Source organism: Melanaphis sacchari, unplaced genomic scaffold (assembly GCF_002803265.2).
Source record: "Melanaphis sacchari strain LSU unplaced genomic scaffold, SCAv2.0 Contig64_pilon_pilon, whole genome shotgun sequence".
NCBI lineage: Eukaryota > Metazoa > Arthropoda > Insecta > Hemiptera > Aphididae > Melanaphis > Melanaphis sacchari.
This window is the reverse complement of record NW_020271462.1, coordinates 2,001,371-2,020,802: the sequence shown is the minus strand read 5'-3', so window position 1 is coordinate 2,020,802 and position 19,432 is coordinate 2,001,371. Positions and strand designations below refer to the sequence as shown.

At 26.5% G+C, this 19,432-nt stretch overlaps 1 protein-coding gene across 3 annotated transcripts in view; it reads left to right on the top strand.

Moving 5' to 3' along the window:
* Nucleotides 1–4,865: 4,865 nt before the first annotated feature.
* Nucleotides 4,866–19,432, top strand: part of LOC112600467 — a 78,665-nt gene continuing 64,098 nt past the window's right edge. For all 3 annotated transcript variants that reach the window (XM_025347701.1, XM_025347699.1, XM_025347698.1), the window contains exons 1-2: nucleotides 4,866–5,008; nucleotides 8,878–9,142. In XM_025347701.1, coding sequence (XP_025203486.1) covers nucleotides 9,131–9,142 — 12 coding nt within the window. In that variant the 5' untranslated portion in view covers nucleotides 4,866–5,008; nucleotides 8,878–9,130. The remainder of the gene's footprint in view (nucleotides 5,009–8,877; nucleotides 9,143–19,432) is intronic.

Sequence of the window (19,432 nt, the reverse complement as noted above, 5' to 3'; positions counted from 1 at the left end):
ATTGAAGGTGATTCGATAAATATAATCATCGATGTATAATATTGCTTATCTTCATATTATTATCGTCAAAAATACCATTAATACGTTTGTCGATATCGTATAGAATGTTCGATTATAACTACACACATATGTACAGTCCATATTTTTTTTAAATTTTCGGAAGAGTGAGCACGGTTAATCGCGAACACGGATAATCGAGGTTTCACTATAAAAGGTATTGAGTGGGTCTCTGTAATCGAAATTTGAATTCATTGATAGATATATCATACGAAAAACCATTTTAAATGGAGATGGTCTCTCATATACGTCTATATAAATATAACTAATTACATTTCATGATATTGCTATTAAAATCATTTATTTTATTATTAGTATTACGATAATTTGATTTAACTTTTTCTGAAAACATCGTATTTATCAACTTATTAATATTTATAAATACAATTTTGTTATTAATTATTGAATCCACCACCTTACCGTAAAATAGTGTCAATTGTTCAAGATAAAAATAATAGTTAAATATCTTAAAATTAATCAGAATATTTTGAAAATATCATTGCATTCAGTAAAATTTGTAGACCTATACGTAAAAGATTTGTTTTTCCAAAAATAATTATGTCTTTAAACTATATAAATAGTGAACATCAGTTATTCATGTAAAAACTTGAACGTAGAGAATTTATAAAAAAAATTATACGACTTTCCGGTAAAATTTTTATTTTAATTTAATCTTAAAATAGTTATAAAGAACCTTGTATTCAATTTTAAAATTTTAGGTATTTTAACTACATAATAATTTGCTAATCTTATTTATTTTTACGAAATTCACAACTTAAAATATTTATAAATTTTTTTGTGGATTTACGCTCATGTATTTTTATTTTAGTTTATATTTCTAATAACTTATAAATAATCTTGTTTTAAACTTCCAAGATTTTTTACTAAGTGAAAACATGTTTTTTTAAAAATTAAAAAAAACTAATAGGTATATTTTATTTATTTATTTGTAAATAGCTCAAAAACAATCAAAATAAAATAAAACTTTAGAGAGCACAATAACACAATAGTTAATACAATACAATTTAGTAGTCCATAATATAATATTCTTAGAAATATAGGCCAACTGACCGTTTCCGCTCAGAATCGTTTTTAGTGAAGTGATTTTTGTGGTTTTTAACTACTCATATTGAGTGTTTAACTATGATAGTTGGTTAATTTTGATCATTTATGAGTAACCCAAACTCTAAAGTAAATTAAACTAAGTGAGTATTATAATATTAATAACAGCTTAAGCGAGACCATACATTTTGTCAATATGCTCGATTTTCAAATATTTAAATAAAAGTCCAATCTTTTTTCAATTAGATGGAGTCTTTAGTTTTTTTTTAGTTTATTTACCTTGAGTATTTTTTATTTTATAAATTTTAATCATGTTATTGTTTGTTGCTAAATTCTAACATACAGCAACAGCAACTAGCAAGTAAGGGCTGTTGAAATTGACCTAATTTTAGCAACGAACAAAGTACGATGTCTAAACTATTTCGTACAAAGTAAACAGTTAGTAAACCGTTAGCTTTAAGTATATCCACAAAATTTCGCTAATTACTAATACGTTTATTTATTTAATATATTTTTGACTTTTAAGCCTTTTCTCCGGTTTTGTATGTTCATTTGACATGTTTACCAGTAATGTGCACTTATTTTTTGTAAGGAGTTTCTGAAATATTCATTATAACACACTCTATTATATATTCAAAAAAAAAAAAAAAAATTAATTTGTTCTTATTAACATAATTTAAAATAGTTATTAATTTACTTAATAGTGAACTATTATCCATCAGCAAATTTATTAGTCACTCAACCACCTACCATAGATTTCGATAAGGGTATTAGTAACGACTCATACTCCTGTAAGCACCCATTTGTGTGCGCTACTGGTGTTTATCGAAATGGTTCGCAAATTGGTATTCGTTCGTTTATGTAAATATCTGTAATCCGTTTTGCGTGATATAACTATGCTTATGATACAATTTCAAAGACAGGTTTTTTCAATCAAATACTACGTTAACTTAAACCGCTTTAACCTAGTATTTGATTTTAACTATTAAATATTGGCTGTAAACGGTATTTTTCTTTTATTATCTTAGGTGCCTAATTATCAAAAGCAGTATTAGAAAGTAAATCTTTCGTATATTACTTAATTTATAATATAGTATGTTTACATTATATTATTGTAGGTTCGTTTAACTAACGTTAATGATAATAATTACAAAGTTGTATTGGATTTTGGAACGTATAATGTTCCCTGGGTGGAGTGTTATATTATGTGGGCCCAAAAAAATTTAACAAGAAAATATATATTTTTTTAATTATTATGTATATAAAATCAAATATTATCAAGTATTATTAGATTAGCTTGGTTTTTAAACTAATTTCGGTACACATTTTTCACTTGTTATTTTACGTTTTTTTTTTTTTTTTTGAACCACGTTTTACATTGTTGTAATTTATGAAAGTCTTTTTACACTTTTAGATCTGTAAAGGAATGATAATTTATTAGATTTTTTTAGTAAATCATAATAAGCAACAAATACTATACATAATTTTTCAATAAAATACTTGTGTACTTTAAACTTTGTACAATTTTTCATTGAGTTGTATACATTTGAACTTAAAAACAATAGTTGATAATACTGATTAGAGTTACCTAATATTGTTTTTGATTAAGAAATCATCATAAAGCGTTAGTTTACTACAATTTTTAACGTATAATTCTTGATCCATGAACAGATACATTTTGTAAAACATTCGATAATATTTTTACGATTGATTTTTCCGCACTTACCGTTCAGTAATTATAAAACTACAGGGTTTTCTACTCACCAAAACCCTCCCATCTAAATCTGGCCATGTCATGATAAATAATAATATGACTGTAAATGTAATTGTATATAATATTATGAAATATATTATGTAGATAACTAAAATTTGTGCTGTTTGACTACGAATTTACGTGTCCCCACGACACCATGCTATGGAGGATGATTACAGACCAATATCGTAAGGGGTGGAGGGGAGTATCAATATGAATAAAGCCTCCGGTTGTTTATTATAATATTGTATAAAGCCTATATACCTATCTATATATTATTGGTGGATTTGACAATATTGCTCATTTAAAATTGTTGTTTGAGCTGTAAAATATACACTCAATGTGAATTGTATGAAACAGAGATAAAATACCGAATGCTTTATTCACATATTTTATACACCCCACCGCGATGTCAGTTCGTCATCTGTTCTGGTACTGCGGTGACACGTTGATTCGAATAACGGCACGAATAGCGTTCATCAATACACATACGTCTATGATTACGTATTAATATATTATACTGTTATTCACTGTCGTTATTCGTTATTGTCAATATATCGTTGTAGGTTATATGGACATTTACATAATATTATTATAAATATTATTTGTGAAGTTGTTCTGTAAAACGTGTATCCAAATAACACGTAATTTACATTTTATTATTCGTATATCTCAACGGGTTGTAATATATAATAATAAAAATACCATTGCAAACTTAAAAATCAAGGTGGTGGACGATCCCCGACTATATTGTCAGTGCTGTCAGTGCCTCTACTTAAATATTTATAAAAGGTAGAAAGGGTAAAATTAACTAAATGTAAAGTGAAAGCTGAGTTAAAAAGTTCATCTTCTTCAAACATAACTTAATTAGTTAATTCTGTAATATCAATACTTAATAACTTAAACTAGTTAAAGTATTTTCTGTTGGAATAACTTGGTTTTATCCTGTAATTTTGATGACAATTTTACATTAATAACTAAAAATGATGTTTATTTATGTCTATGTCTGGCAATTAAACCTGATTAAAACAAATTAATTAATAATTGCTTTATTTAATCACGCTATAATCGATATTCACAATGATTTAAAATGAAATAAAAGAAATAAATGTTCCATAATTTAATAATACAGTTGACACAAATATACCATAATTTTCCAAATCACTACGACTAATTTGCAACAAGAAGGAAGAGTGAGATGCATTGTTTACAACATCCTTAGTTGTAATTTAAAACATTTGAAAGTTGTACAATCACTATGTAAGTAATAATAAAAATAATTATATTACTACTCTTCCTTTAACAACCAAGTTGTGTTATTTTTCTCGAAATCAGCTTTAAACCATTAGATTCAAAAATACCTACATTGTGTGTTAACAAATCTGACTTATAACATAACGTTCTTATCGTAGTTGACTGAACTCGATTTATTTTTTTCGTCGATTCGCTCGCAAACCTTTGTGTACACAATGCTTACAATTTAACACCTACGATTATAAGTTTTTCGATTCATTAAGTTATAATTTTAATTGTATTAATATTACATTTCAGTCGACTTGACGGTATTAATGACGACGATAATAACGATATTATTATAATTAAATAATATTATAATTTAAAAAGGCAAAAAAACTCGTACTAAAAAAAAAAAAAAAACTGCAAAAGAACAAAAACGAAAAAATGAGCGAAAATCTTCGTCAGCAGTTTCCTCCGGATGGACGCGGCGGATAACATTTTGGTGAGGGGTGGAGGGCGGGGCGGGTAGTTGGCGGTAGGGGTTACGGCGATCTAGACGGCGGAGGGGCGGCGCGGCGGGCGCTCTTGGAGAGCGGTCGACCCGAGAGAGAACTTTTGGCTCGTCACCTGTGACCGCACTGCGGCACCACCGCGCCCCCAAGCTTGCGCGCGCCGCCCCGCCGCCGCGGGCCGTGACGAGCGCTCGACACGCGGCGGCCACGGCCCGCGGCCTCGCAGTACACGCTATCCCGTCGGCCGGCCAACAAATCGGCTGCTGTACGGGTGCTGCTCGGGCTGCCGCCGCTGCTGCTGCTACTGGGCCGCCGCTACTGCCGCTGGTGCTCCGTCGTACACATGTCACCGCCGCCGTCGTCGTCGCCGTGACCGACTCGCACACACGTAAGCACATTGTTCCATGTTTATATTATCATTGATATTAGCGTTATTTATTTTTATTTATGCGTCCGCCTCAACCCTTATCTATATATTACTATTATTATTATTATTATTATTATTATTATCATATATTGTTTATATATGTATATATATATATATTGTATAACCGGCCGTGTGACCTTCACGGCTGGCGCTTGACCATCCGCTATGCACTCGATCGCACGTCTTTCGATTGTGATATATTTATTTTTTTTTTTCTGAAAACACCAGTTCCAGTTGCCTTGAAAGTATTGTACATATTATGACAGACGATACGAAATTATCTATATTCGATAGTAATAATAATGGTTAAGTTTCAATATTTATAATAATTATACACAACGTGCTAATATATATATATATATATTTATATATACAGCTTTGTAATGAAAATTATAGAGTTCGGTAGGCGGCGTGTATACCAAAATTAGGTACGAGGTATGACAAATATTATTAGATTAACATAATATTGTTTAGAATTAAGTTTATTATTATAAGTACGACCAAAAGGACGGGTCCTCGTCGGGCGTAGGCATCCGCATTATCCTATAACAAGAAATTAACATAATATTATATAATAATTTATAGGTATCTACTGAGGATGGTTAAGTCGGTACGTGGGGTGAGTGACGATGGTGGGTCTTAGAATACATGATTTGAAACAAAAAAAAAAAAACTACTTTGTTATAGTGTAATTTATGTTATATTTACAAATCATTATCTACAGGCTGTAGGTAGTCGGGCGGTGAACGTAGATGGAACAAGGTAGAAGATAATTTGGGATAGGGAGAGTTTTTTGGCTAAATTTTGAATAAAAAAATATATTTAAGTGATTTAATGATAGATTGTAGATTTAATGTAACAGGATTTTCTATAGAAGGTATTAAAACTTAAAAAAAAAAAAATTGGTAGAAGGGCTAAGTCTATGATTGACAAGATAATTCAGAGACATATTCAGAGTTAAGACGCTCTTAGTAAAGTTTTGATGACCCTCTATTATCCTCCTTAAAAACAATTCGTCACTAGTTAAAATTTGGATACAAAAAGTTTCCAAGAATTTACGAATACTTAACTTTGATATAGGGATATCAAATCTTTAAATTTTTTTGTCATTAAATAATCATTCGAGCTTAAGGTCTAATCTACTTTAGATATAATACGTGTATAATTTACGAGTAAATATTAAATATATTAAATAAATTTAAAATAACTTAGTAGTAGGTATATAATATTGATATATACTTAACTAGTAATAAATTAGGTTCATAAAATCAAATAGATAATTTTGATAACTATACAATAGAAATTTAATAATGTTATATTATCTATAACTGTAATAATAATATTTTACCAAGCACGACAAAAAAACCTAATTTTATACTTCATAAATAAAATAAATTTGATTTTTACACGAATTAATAGTCATGATAATAAATGTTTATGTTTCTTTATTGACAAATGGTGATTAACAGCGATTTTTGTATTTAAATTAATATAGTAATAATTCTGCCACCACTAAATTTTAGAAAAATTTTCTATCTAAAGCACCTCTAATTATCCCTTCAGTATCCCTAAATACGTTCTAAAATGAGTAGTTTCTACACAGAGTGGAAATTTTATATATCAGTTATATTAACAAAGATTAAACAGTTTTTGAAGGGTTAATAGTATTTAAATTCGATATCGGTATTGCAATATCAGAATCAGTACCAGTATTTAACAAAAGACGGGTCAAATTGCACTTATTTATGTCGAGCTGTACTCAGTTTAAAAAGGTAATGTTTGAACTGCACTCCTTTCGATCACTAAATAAAATGTATTTAATTACTAACGAATATTTACAGTCGGATAAATAATAGTTCGTATTTTTAATAGTTAAACTGCTATCTACTCGTATTGTTTATGTTATTATTATAAAATATATCTACGATTTAAAAACAAAAATATACAAATATGTTATTTTTCAAATTAATAAAAAATCATTTAAAAATAAACTTCTTTAAAAAAAAAGTAATAAAGAGCTATACAATTTAAGTATTACATGTATACAATTAAAATGTATAATTTATAATATGGAAATATTATGTAAGTACTTGTATTAACATTTATTTCTAAATTAATCATTTATGTTGTGTAATAACGTTATTGCAGTAATAATAAATCATTAAACCTATATACAGGGTTGGATTTAAGATTTTGGAATCCCTAAGCCTATCCTTAGAAACTTTGACTATAGTTTTTCAATTTCATGTAATAAATAATAATATAATATAATTTATTAAAATATACTGAAAAAAAAATATTTTAATCAAAAATATAGTTGAAAAAAAATATTTATTTTTATTAAAAAATGAACACAAAAAATAAATGATATAATACAATAAAAATAGTTAATTACATTAAATTACATTAATACTCTTTAAGATTTCGTTGCTGTAAATTTTTCAATCATTTGAGAAAAACCTAATGATTTAAGTATGTTACTTTTAATACTTAAAAGAACAATGCTTGATAGTCGTGTCATCGAAATTCGAAATCTGTTTTTTTTTTTTTTAACTAATTATTTTACAAGTTCCTAACTAACAAATATAAATTCATATTTATATTCTTATATTTATGCATTTATTTCATTAGGTATTTATTTGTTAGTGAAAATATCATTGATTGAATATTTTTATTGAAGTTGTGATTTTAATTTGTACTGCAAATTTCAATTTATATTAGAGTTGCATTATATTCGGATGATTGGATTAAAAAAAAAAAACTTTATATTGAGGCTCTGATTTTGTGATGGCCAGGGGCTTCCTGGGTTCCTTCTAAAAATCCACCCTTGCTCATAAATGCAATTGTCATTAATATTCATAAGCTCTACGAAATGAGCGGATTGAGCGTAAGACGAACATTACTTTACTATAGGCCGAGCGCAGTTCGAATATTACCTTTTTAAGCATTTTGCTACTTTAATGCAATTTGAACGTTATAGTTTAATAAGGATGTACACTCTCCAAATGCATAAAATATATTATATTTATATATCTACACGAACAATCGTTTCTGATTGGCCAATTCCAAGTAGTCAACCTTAAAGTAATTGAATTATTTAATATTTAGTTATCATATCGTGTTGAATAAATAACAGAAGTTTTTAATTATTCTTACTTTACGGTACATACAGTTTATCAACATTTACGTACAATACAGTGCGTACCAGAAAACAGTAAAACCGATACACACCGGAATACCGTAATGCTAATAACTACATCGTACTATTAACATAATAATATAACATAATACTATCATATTATAATAACGATGGTACAAACCGAAATACAATACGCTGGCATTGACAACATCATATTATTATACGTATCAAATGTATTAATACAATCAAATACGAATGCCTAAAATAAAATTATCGTTGTACAGTTTATTATGTATACATGTATAGTGAATACACTTAATGTAAATAGAAATCTTTTCAAAATCAAGCGTACGGCGTCCTCCATTAGGACACAGCCACACATGTATTAAAATTTTTTTTGTCTTATTCGACATGAAACCTAAAGCCATGATTTTTCTCATATCGTCGATATATTTTTTTAATTTCAACACATTGTATTTCTGTGTCATTCGGCGTAACCCCTCAAGTGGTGTACGTGCTTGAGCAATCACCGACGCCCCGTAGGGGGGTATCGTTATCAAACGGAAATGTACCGAAAAAACCATCCACGCTGTGAATTTTCATAGCGCAATATATTGCCGTGTTGTTATCGCATAATGTTTTTGTATGATCACGCCGTTGTAACAAACAATTTTGTGACGTTCGTTTGCAGACGGCGTACTCTCGACGCCGCGCTCCCATACACGCGCGCACAAGCGGCGGTGGTTCCGCGGAGAGACGGTGACGGCGGTGAGAACAACTGCACCTTAGCGACGACGACGACGACTACCACCGCGACCATCGTCAACACGGTGACCGTCATCGGTGCGATGCGTACCGCCGTCGACCGCGACCTCGGACAATCGTCACGCCGCTGAGTGGCCGGGCCCCTGATATAACCGAGTGGCTCGAGATACTATGGAGTGATGGCGAGAGAAGTGAGTATTATTATTCCTAGGCGCTGAAAATATCGCACGTCATAATATTATTATAGTTGTCGGTCACCCGTGTCATGTATAATATTATGTCACCGCGCGTATTCGGCGATTGCAGTTGTCGCCGACGAGTTCTCCCGACGGAGGACGCGTTGTCGTCTTCGATGTATACAACGTTATCGTCTCGTGTGGGTTACAACTACTGATAAATATACAGACACACGCACACACACGCACACACCTAACACACACGCACGCACACGCACACACACACACACACACGCACACACACACACACACACACACACATGCCGATTACTCTTTGTAGGTCGCGGATACCTCTATCTCGGAAAAACTGTGAGCGTGTTGATTACATACTAAAGGGAGTCTAGCAATGGCTTTTGTTCGAGGGGCGACGATTAGACGGTGAAACCCAAAAGCGCAAATTCATTTTGTGCTTTTGTATCTTAGTAGTAGAATAAAAGCACAAAAATAAATATTTGTACCCGTTACACTATAAGTTTCATTTTAAAATTACTAATCATTAAATTAAATTATTCATTTTATTTAAGTATATAGTATTTTTATAATTCAAAAATACATCAACAGTGATCGAGTTCAGTTGAAGTGTAGTATCGAATTACAGTGAAGGTTGATAATCATTTAAGATAACTTAACAATGTATACAGTATAAACTTATATCAAATAATATTTGACTGTGGGCTTCAAACTTCAAATTTAATATTAATAACTATATTATGGTTTTTAACAAAATAAAAACTTTACTGTAAACTTTATTTTTTTAAAAATATATTTGTGTTTATGGTTGGTCAAAAAGGTAGTTTTTGCTTATGAAATATTTATTTTTGCGCTTTTGGGTTGCATTTGGGTCATATTTTGCACGTATGGGCTACAACCCGATTAAACGATTTCTAATCTCATTGTCACCGCCGCCCGGAATCTATGCTCTAAAATAAATGTCGAATGGCGTACGTGCATTAGAATTATAAAATTTACAATACGAATTTCACGATGACTTAGGTCTTGTACTGCTGTTTTGATAAATTTAAAGTTAGTTAACACTGTCTGATTTAAATTCAACAGAAAAATATCTGCACTTTTTATTTTTCATTTTTAGTTTCGTTATAATTATGATTTGATAAAATCCATGTATCAAGTTTTCAATTAATGTCTAACAGAAAATATATGAGATTACATTTTTACTAAGTTTTCCATACGATCTGTAGACATTTTCCCACTGAATTCAAATATTTTTAAGATTTAAAATCGGATAATTTAAACTGAATTTAATTTTAACATGACTTTAGGTCTTGAGGTTCTGAGAGTGTGAGATTAAATAAAAAATAAAAAACCCCAAATCAAAAGAAAAAAAAACATTTAATTAACTGATCACTAATAACAGACCTATAAAATACCGGTAGGAAATCACTGAATTCAAACAACGAACATCACTATTACTAGAATGTAATCACACGATAAAAACTTAAACATATTCGATTTTGTGGTAATATTTGTATAGCGTTAGTAGGTACGATTAAAATTTTCAACCACATTTCAGCCAGAAAAAAAATATTTTATATGACATGACAAGTTATGAATCTTGCTTGAATGTTTGAATTGCGAGCTAAATGATCTCAAATTATTATATAAGGTGACGTGATGGTTGATGATTTTTGTTCACCTATATTATACTTTGTATATTAGTTGTAGTAAGGTCGTAACGTATTGGTATCGAATCGTCAAGTATTCATTTAAATACGATATAATAATACGCGTAGGTACCAAATACGGTATTACGATAGTGTTCAAAAATATATTTTCTATCCAATAATAATTTCTAAAACTTATATTTTCAAGTATTTCTTCTTCCTATCTATTTTCCATTTTACTATATAGACCTAAATTATTTACTAACACTTTCAAGTTTTTGGAAAGGTAAGCGATTAATGAAAATAATTAATTCAAGTTAAGTTAATAAGTAAATGCGAGATCGTTTAGTCAGAATTAAAATAGTTAAAAATAATAAATTTAACTTGCTAAGTTTAATATGGAGAGGAAATAAGAAGTTAAAAAATGTATTTATTTTTTCAATAAGTATGTTGAATACATAAATATTTTGTACCTATAACTATCTATAATATTGTTTTATAAAGAAAATAAACAAAAGTTATACATAAAATTAGATTATTTTTGTTTTAAACTGTACCTATATACCGATATTTAATGTACCATTTAAAACCATTAAAAACAATTAAAAATACATTTTTTATATTAACTTGATGGATTATTTTCAAGTAAAAAAAAAAAAAAACTAACTTATTTCAACGATTAATTAAATTAGTTAAGACAAAAAGTAAAAAAAAAAAAAACTTTACTTAAACTTGTAAATTTGTAGTTAATGTTCATCTTTGCATATTATATATGTACCTTATAATTTCTTTTAACTTGTAAAGAAGTGTTAGTAATTCAATATTACCTATCTTTACACGTTTATTAAAAGAAAATATATTTTTTAAATCAGTCCTTCAGATTACAATTACGTTTAATTCTGAGAGCTGAGCTGTATACTATAATACTGTAATTTCAAACGTAATTTTCTAAATCATATAGCAGCTCATAATTCGACATAATATATAATGGCAAATAAGTGCAGATTTCTTAATATTTTTTATTACTTTATATTAATATTAAACACACCATATAAACAAAATCAAAATAATATCATGTGATTAAATTTTAATTCTCTACCATCTTAAAGACATTTCCCAAAATTATATTAAAAAGCGCCTCGTGTATCAAGATATCGGGTTATATTTCACACCAAGATAAATAAATGTAATAAAATATTATAGCATACTTTATTTCTCTCTATAATAATATCATATATATCGTTCGTGCATGTAGTGTGAACATTATGATACTATATATAATATTAAACTGCTCAGACGATAAAAAAAAATCATTATTTTGGTGTAATAATATTTTAACACTTTATATTTATTTTTGAAATTAATTAGAAATATAATAACGACACTGCAATCGCCCCAAAATTATATGAATGCCCGAAAGCAGTAATGATATTCGAATGATTTATATTTTTCCATTTTTAACGATGGTGAATATATTTGTTTATTTGTGTAGGAGCACGATAAAAAAAAAAAAAAAAAAAATCATGTTCAAAATATTTATTATTCATTTACCGAGGAAATATTTAGAGAGACATGATACATTTTTGAAACTTAAGTAGTTGTGCGCTGTATCTTATGTATGTTAGTTACATGACTGCTCCTTTTAAGTATGTACATATAGATTCAATAAATAACTGATGACTGGTGTGATTAAAGGGCATGCGGTAAATTGATTCCAAAGGATGATATTTGCATTTTAATTAATCGTGTACTTAAACCTCATAATTATATTTCATAAACGTAGGTAAATTACGGTTAACTTAAATTTATTAGTTTTGTAAAATGATTATCCGTGCAAAATACAGTATTACTTATAACAAATAAATAATACAGGTAAGTATCTTAATAGTTCAATTATGTTATATATATTGTATAATTTGAGATCACTGTGGTAAAAACATTAAATATTATGTCTTCTTATAATCCTACCGATTATTGCAAAACCGATAATAATAAAATTATAGAAATGATTTACAATGATTGAACCAATGTTCGACATTGTAATAATTTTTGTACAAATAATAAATTTTTAATCGTAATATTAATATTGTAATGGTTTTGATATAATTATAAATTATAAAAGCCATTTAGCTTATTATTAATAAATCATAGAGTGTACGAATGATTCATTACATATTTTGATTGAAAATGAAATATCATTATTGCATTCATTTAAATTTAGATGTACACAAAATAAATAGGTAAATATGTATAGAATTACCTGTAACTTAAAAAATAATTTTTCGTAAAATACTCAAATAGTTTAATTTATTTTAATTATTTCATTATGTTACGTATATTATTACTTTTTCATTTAAGTTACATTCAAAACTATTGTACAGTTTAATTTACATAAAAACTATTAAATTCTTAAATGTTACCATCAAATAATTTATAACATAAAATAATTTGAAAATAAAAAAAGGCAGTCTATAGCGTGCCACGGACATTTTCAATATATATATATATTTTTCATTTTTAAATTCTTAGTAAATATTATTTATACAATTAAGTGTTAAATTATTAGTTTTAAGTATTTTATATTAATTTTAAATTAATTTATATTTTTTCATCAAAATAACAGTGAAATGTTTCAATGTCTATAATTCTTGTACTTTTATTTGAAACTAACAAAATATTTTTGAGTCTACATGGTATCAATCTAGATAATCCTTACATATTTACTATACCGAAATACAATCAAATATTATAATAAACATAGATCATACCTGCAAGTTACTGGTTATTATTTTTGGTGGGAAAGTAGAGGGAGTTGATATGAAGGGTAATTGCATATTAATATTATTTACTGTTAAGTATATATTCTCTCTTTTGATGTAAATCTTTGATTTCCAGTTTAATGGTAATAACTAATAAGAATCATTTAAACACGTAAACTACTCCTTACTTAGTTAATTTATTTTCATTTACATATTATTTGGTAACTCATAGAATGTAAGACACATTCATAAGCTATTAATAAAACCGTACATTTTTAATTTCATATTCTGAAATAGAATATAATTTGACATATTTGAATGTACAAAAATTAGTTTTAAAAAAAAAAGAAGTTTTTGTTGAGCGGAATATTATACCAATCACCAATATTTTACCAAGTATACAAGTTGTATACTACGGTAGGACTGTGAAATTGAAATACTTAAAATTAGGGCTGGGATTTCAATGTATTTTAAATTCAATATTTTAATTTAATTTTAAGATTTTTACTTAAAAAAGTTACTTTGTAATGTATTATTGAGGTTTTAACCTAATCGAATATTATATATCAATCGTATCAAACGAATCCGTACAATGTAAAAATCGAGATTTGAGTGGCGATGGAAAAATAAATGAGAATAATTCTTTTAGTTATTTTAGATTAAATGTTAATGTAAAAATTTGAGATTATGAAATTTTGCAAAACTTTTTTTTTAAATTTAATAAAAAATAGTTTTTGTGATTAAAATAAAAAAATGAAGCGGTGCGATATTTGATTTTTTTAGATAAAAAAAACATTTATTTTTGCTAACTATAACATAGTGTAATTTACGTTCTCTACATTTTTTGTAACTCATAAACTATTTGTACGAATTTCAATTCTTATGTATCACAGTATTTCAAAAAATATTTTGCTTTAGAATAAAGGATTAAAAAGGTATATTGTCATTAAAAAAGTAAAAATTTAAATTTTATTTTATTGACTTAAATTTTAAGGTAAACTTTGGTTATATGAAAAATTGGTTGTATACAGTTTTGATTAAACTAATTATTTTTAAACTTTTAACAAAACGACGAAGGTGTTGATTACAATGATGTTTGTTTTTTTTTTTTTTTGTTATAATTTTTTGGAACAATAAAAATGTTTCAATTTTCAACATTGAGGGTGATTTTTGATAATAAATTAAATCTACTTAATATTTTGTTGGATAATGGTCAATAATAAAAAAAATTAAGAAATAACTGTTATTTGTATGCTATACTAATACTTGACAAAAGCAATTTTGATTTTGAAAACTAACCATTGATACTTGAATATTCCAAATATTTATAATATCATTTTCAAAAATATTTTGACTCTTTTTGAGTTATTTAAAAACATTAGAAATGTTCAATGTTTTTTAGTTTTTCTTTCTAAAAATAGTAATAAAAAGTTTATAGTTAAATTAAAATGTTTGAAAATTTAATATAAGATTCCTCGTGAATAGTTCATCTACTATTTAAAAAATATGTCAGATTTTTTTTATTTACATTTAAAGTTACAATTTTGGCAAAATTAATTTAACCCGTTAAAATTTACAAATTATATTGTAATATATTTTTTCATTTTATACCTAAGATTTGAAAGTTTAATACAAGATTTTTCATAATTTTTTCAACCTTTTACAAAAAAATTAATTTACTGAAAGTCTCATTAATTTTATAGGATCGTTTGAAGTTCAATTTTTATAAAATTGAATATTCAATTGTATATTAATTTTATCTTGTCAAACGATTTTTTTTATATTTTGTTGCACTTCATTAAAAAGTAAGCCATAATTAACCATAAATAATTAAAATTTTCTCCAAAATGTTATATTTCTATTTTCTATTAATAAAACAATTTTCAAAAAACTCGTCTCATTTTTAGCTATTTAAATTAGTCATGAATAATATATCGTTTATTTTTAATAACTTTCAATAAAAATGTTTCATTCAGTTAGATAGTTTAAAAATGTAATGTTTGTTTCGTTATAAGTTACTATTAAGTAATAAATCGTAAAGTATAAATATTAAATACATATAGGTACTTTTAAGCATTGAAATTTAAATCATGACAACATTTGTTAAACTCATAAAAATTAGTTAACAATTTATAAAATGTTGAATTTTCATAAATAAGATTTGAGTATTTAATTTAATATTGTTCATAACTCACAAGTAATTCACATTGAATCCATAAGTAACAAGTAATTTTTACTGAAACTAAAAAATTTAAAAATATAATGTACATTTTCTTTTAGATATTTGAATTTCAAATTTGGACGAATTTACATATTATTAAACGATGAATAACGGTGTTAAAATTATTTTGAAAAAATTTAAAAACATCATTTATGGGAGATTTAAAAATTGCAAGTATAATATGAATTTTACTCAACACAATAAAATTTTCGAAATATTTAATTCAATATATTACATATTTATATCATAAGACTATTTACAGTATTTTATAGTAAGGTAGTAGTATGTACTCAAAGTCAGTGACAATTATATGATATTAGATGTTATTAAGATAATTTAATCTTAATGATATAACAAATGCAATACTTTCTGAAGAAAATAAATCAATTAATTGTAATACTAAAAGTAAAATAAATAACTTTAATAGCAATGTAAAAATCATATATTACCATTAAATGTATTTATAGTGATATAAACTGATAGATAATCTCCATTCAAAAGCGTTTTTGTGTACAGTGAAACATTATCACTATATTATTGAGCTTAAAATGAACATTTCAATTACAAAGCCCAACTCTATACCAACCATATAATTAAATGATACTTAATTGAACACTGTTTTTTTTTTGTTTTTTAATTATACCAAATAAATTGATTTTTTAAAGGATTATTATAATGTTTTTTATTGTTTTAAGGTATATATAATATGATCTAGCACAATCCTTAAGATTTTTGGCATTTTACATTCTTCGAACTCCTTTTTTTAAATTTGTGACATTCTATCTGTAGGTTATATGATTTGTTAATCGTGTTACTTCATAAGTTTCACATATAGGCAAGTGTATCTTCCTTTAATAATTACAATAACAATAAAAATAATAAAAATAATATGTTTAAAAGTGCATAAGAGACGTGAAACTAAGTGTAATTGATTTCACCAAGGTAATTTTATGCAACAGTTATTATTTAGCAGAACGATACATACTTATTTACCTTTTTTTTTTATACGAGCTTAACTTAATAAGTTAAAAAAAAAAAAAAAAACATTGTTAAGCTAACTTCATAAAAAAGTGAATATTGAATACAAGAGGTCAATATAATATCAAAAAGGTATTAAAGCCGTGAAATTACAACTAGGATTGGTTAGCTTAGTGCGAGGTTTACATTTTTTCTCAAATATAATCAGAAACATTATACTAATCATGCAACTAATAACTATTGTTGTAAAAATTGTCATGTGAAACAATGACAATAACGATTTCTAATGCGGTATGTAGGATGTATTTTAACGCATCTGTTAGAATGTTGATTATGTATAAAGTATAAAATCATTGTATATAAGGTTTGTGTACAAAATATCTTAATATCTTTAGTAGGTATGCAAAGAATTTGTAGGGATCTATGGAATATAAATTTCAAACCAAATAAATTAATTCTACGAAAAATCATCTAACTATACTACTAATGACCTGTTTTTTTTTTCGTGTCTAGGTTTTTTTTTTTTAATGTCTTAAAAGTCAAGTCAAAATATATAGCACAAATCACATTAAAAACAGAAGGTTTATGTACTAAGTGTTTGGAAAATAAAATTTTTTTATTTATTTTGTCACCGTCTGAAAGTATTATAACGTCTCTTCTTTTAACAGAGATAATTTATATTGTTTCTTTTAATAATATTCAACGAAAAAAAAATTGAATAAACATTTTAAGTCGATGAAGACGGGGAAAAAGTACTGCTTTTCAATAATGAAAACACAGACATTCTCTAAATATTTAGAGAATACTTACATTATCAGAAAAAAAAATATAAAAGTTTTACGACCTACAGGACCAATGGTATCTTAAATGAAAAAAATCCACTTTTCACTGGGAATAAATTATGTTTTATGGTGGCACGTAGAGACTGATTTAACGCTTACAACAAATATAGTCAGAATGTTTGGATTAATAATAACAAGAATACTAATAACATGTTTCCGAAATCATGATATTTCTAACATATTATTTTCGAAGACTGCGTGATTTTTGAACAAAGATCTTTCGCCATCGTCGAGGGAATAGCTTTTAGAATAAAATATTATGTTTCTGCATATACAATATCTACTGTAATATCTATATTCGTTTTGAGATTAATATTCTATAGGTATTGCTTTAATCTAAAACTATAATTTATAAACCTAAGCATTTTATTATAAATATTTAGAAAATACAGAAAATATATATTAGGTATGCCTTTTATATATTATAATATACAACACATGAGTGTAAATAAAATATACTTGTTCATCCTTAAATTTTTTATGCAATAAATAATTTATTTAAATTTTAATTTTTGGACAACTATGTTTTTAAATTTGTTTTGTGCAACCTAAGAACTAATTAGTCACTACATTATTTTTAAAAGATAACTGCCCCTTTTTTTTGAAATTTTTTTAGTATATTTATGTGTTTAATTCAAAATTTGAAAAAGTAGTTTTTCAGTTATTAAAATATTTATTTCAAAGATAATAGTCCTTAAAAATGGTTTTACAAAAATAAAAAATAGATGTAATATCAGATCTGATATTTATTTTACTTGACTTCTTTTTTAAATCATATTCAGTATTGCAATAGATTTCTAAAATTTGAAGAAAAAAAATGGTTTTATTTATAACTATATTTTAAAAATCAGAATTTTGAAATTTTTAAGTTAAAAAAGGGATGAGTCTGCTTGAAAATTACTCTGAGAAGTACAATGCATGTTATTAAAATGTGTGCAAGAAAGCTTAGAGAGCGAAAAATGTTTATTATACACGTCGTAGGTTGTTCGTATTTTTCACTCTTATATGTATGACGATAATATCAACTGTATAATTTTAATGAAAAAAAATATGTACAAAACAGAACACTGCCGAGTCTCGCGTATTGGGTTGTCTTGAACTGTAATTCCGGAAAATCGAACGTGTCAAACCAGCTGTGGATGGTTATCAAAACACAAGGGGTAATATTAAACAGACAGAGTGACGTGTACTAATAACCATTGTGTTGTATGACATGAATGACATGGACATACAAGAATATAGCTCTTGATTTACACAAGTACGCACTTTATTCATGACCATTTGCACTTTTACGAGTTTCTCTTAGATAATCAAGTGTCATTTACGCAAATTCAACGGTTTTCATCCATTCACTAGTAAACCAGACCGGAATTTCTGTGAATTCACGTATGCATTTTAATTATTATGATTTATCATAAAGAATATGAAACGGTAAATTGATTTTTATATTTCACATTAGTTACATTGTCATAGATAAAGAGATAAATTACCAAAACACAATTTAACAATATTAGAGCACGTGTTTCAACTTTTGATACTGATTAAAACTGTGCTTTATTAATCATTTTTTACAATATAGGTATTTTATATTTGTTAATAAAATTACTATTTTATGGTTTTATAATTATATGTGATATTTTTACGTTTTTAAGTTTTTTTTTTTTTTTTTATCTGATGACAATGTTTATATAGTACCAAAAATATTTCAATATCTTTTAATTGGTACTTTGAAAATCGGGAATAAAATTTCACAGTTGAAAATATTCCATTAGAAAAAACAAAAACATTATAGAATAATGCTCATATTTTTACGCGAAATCAAT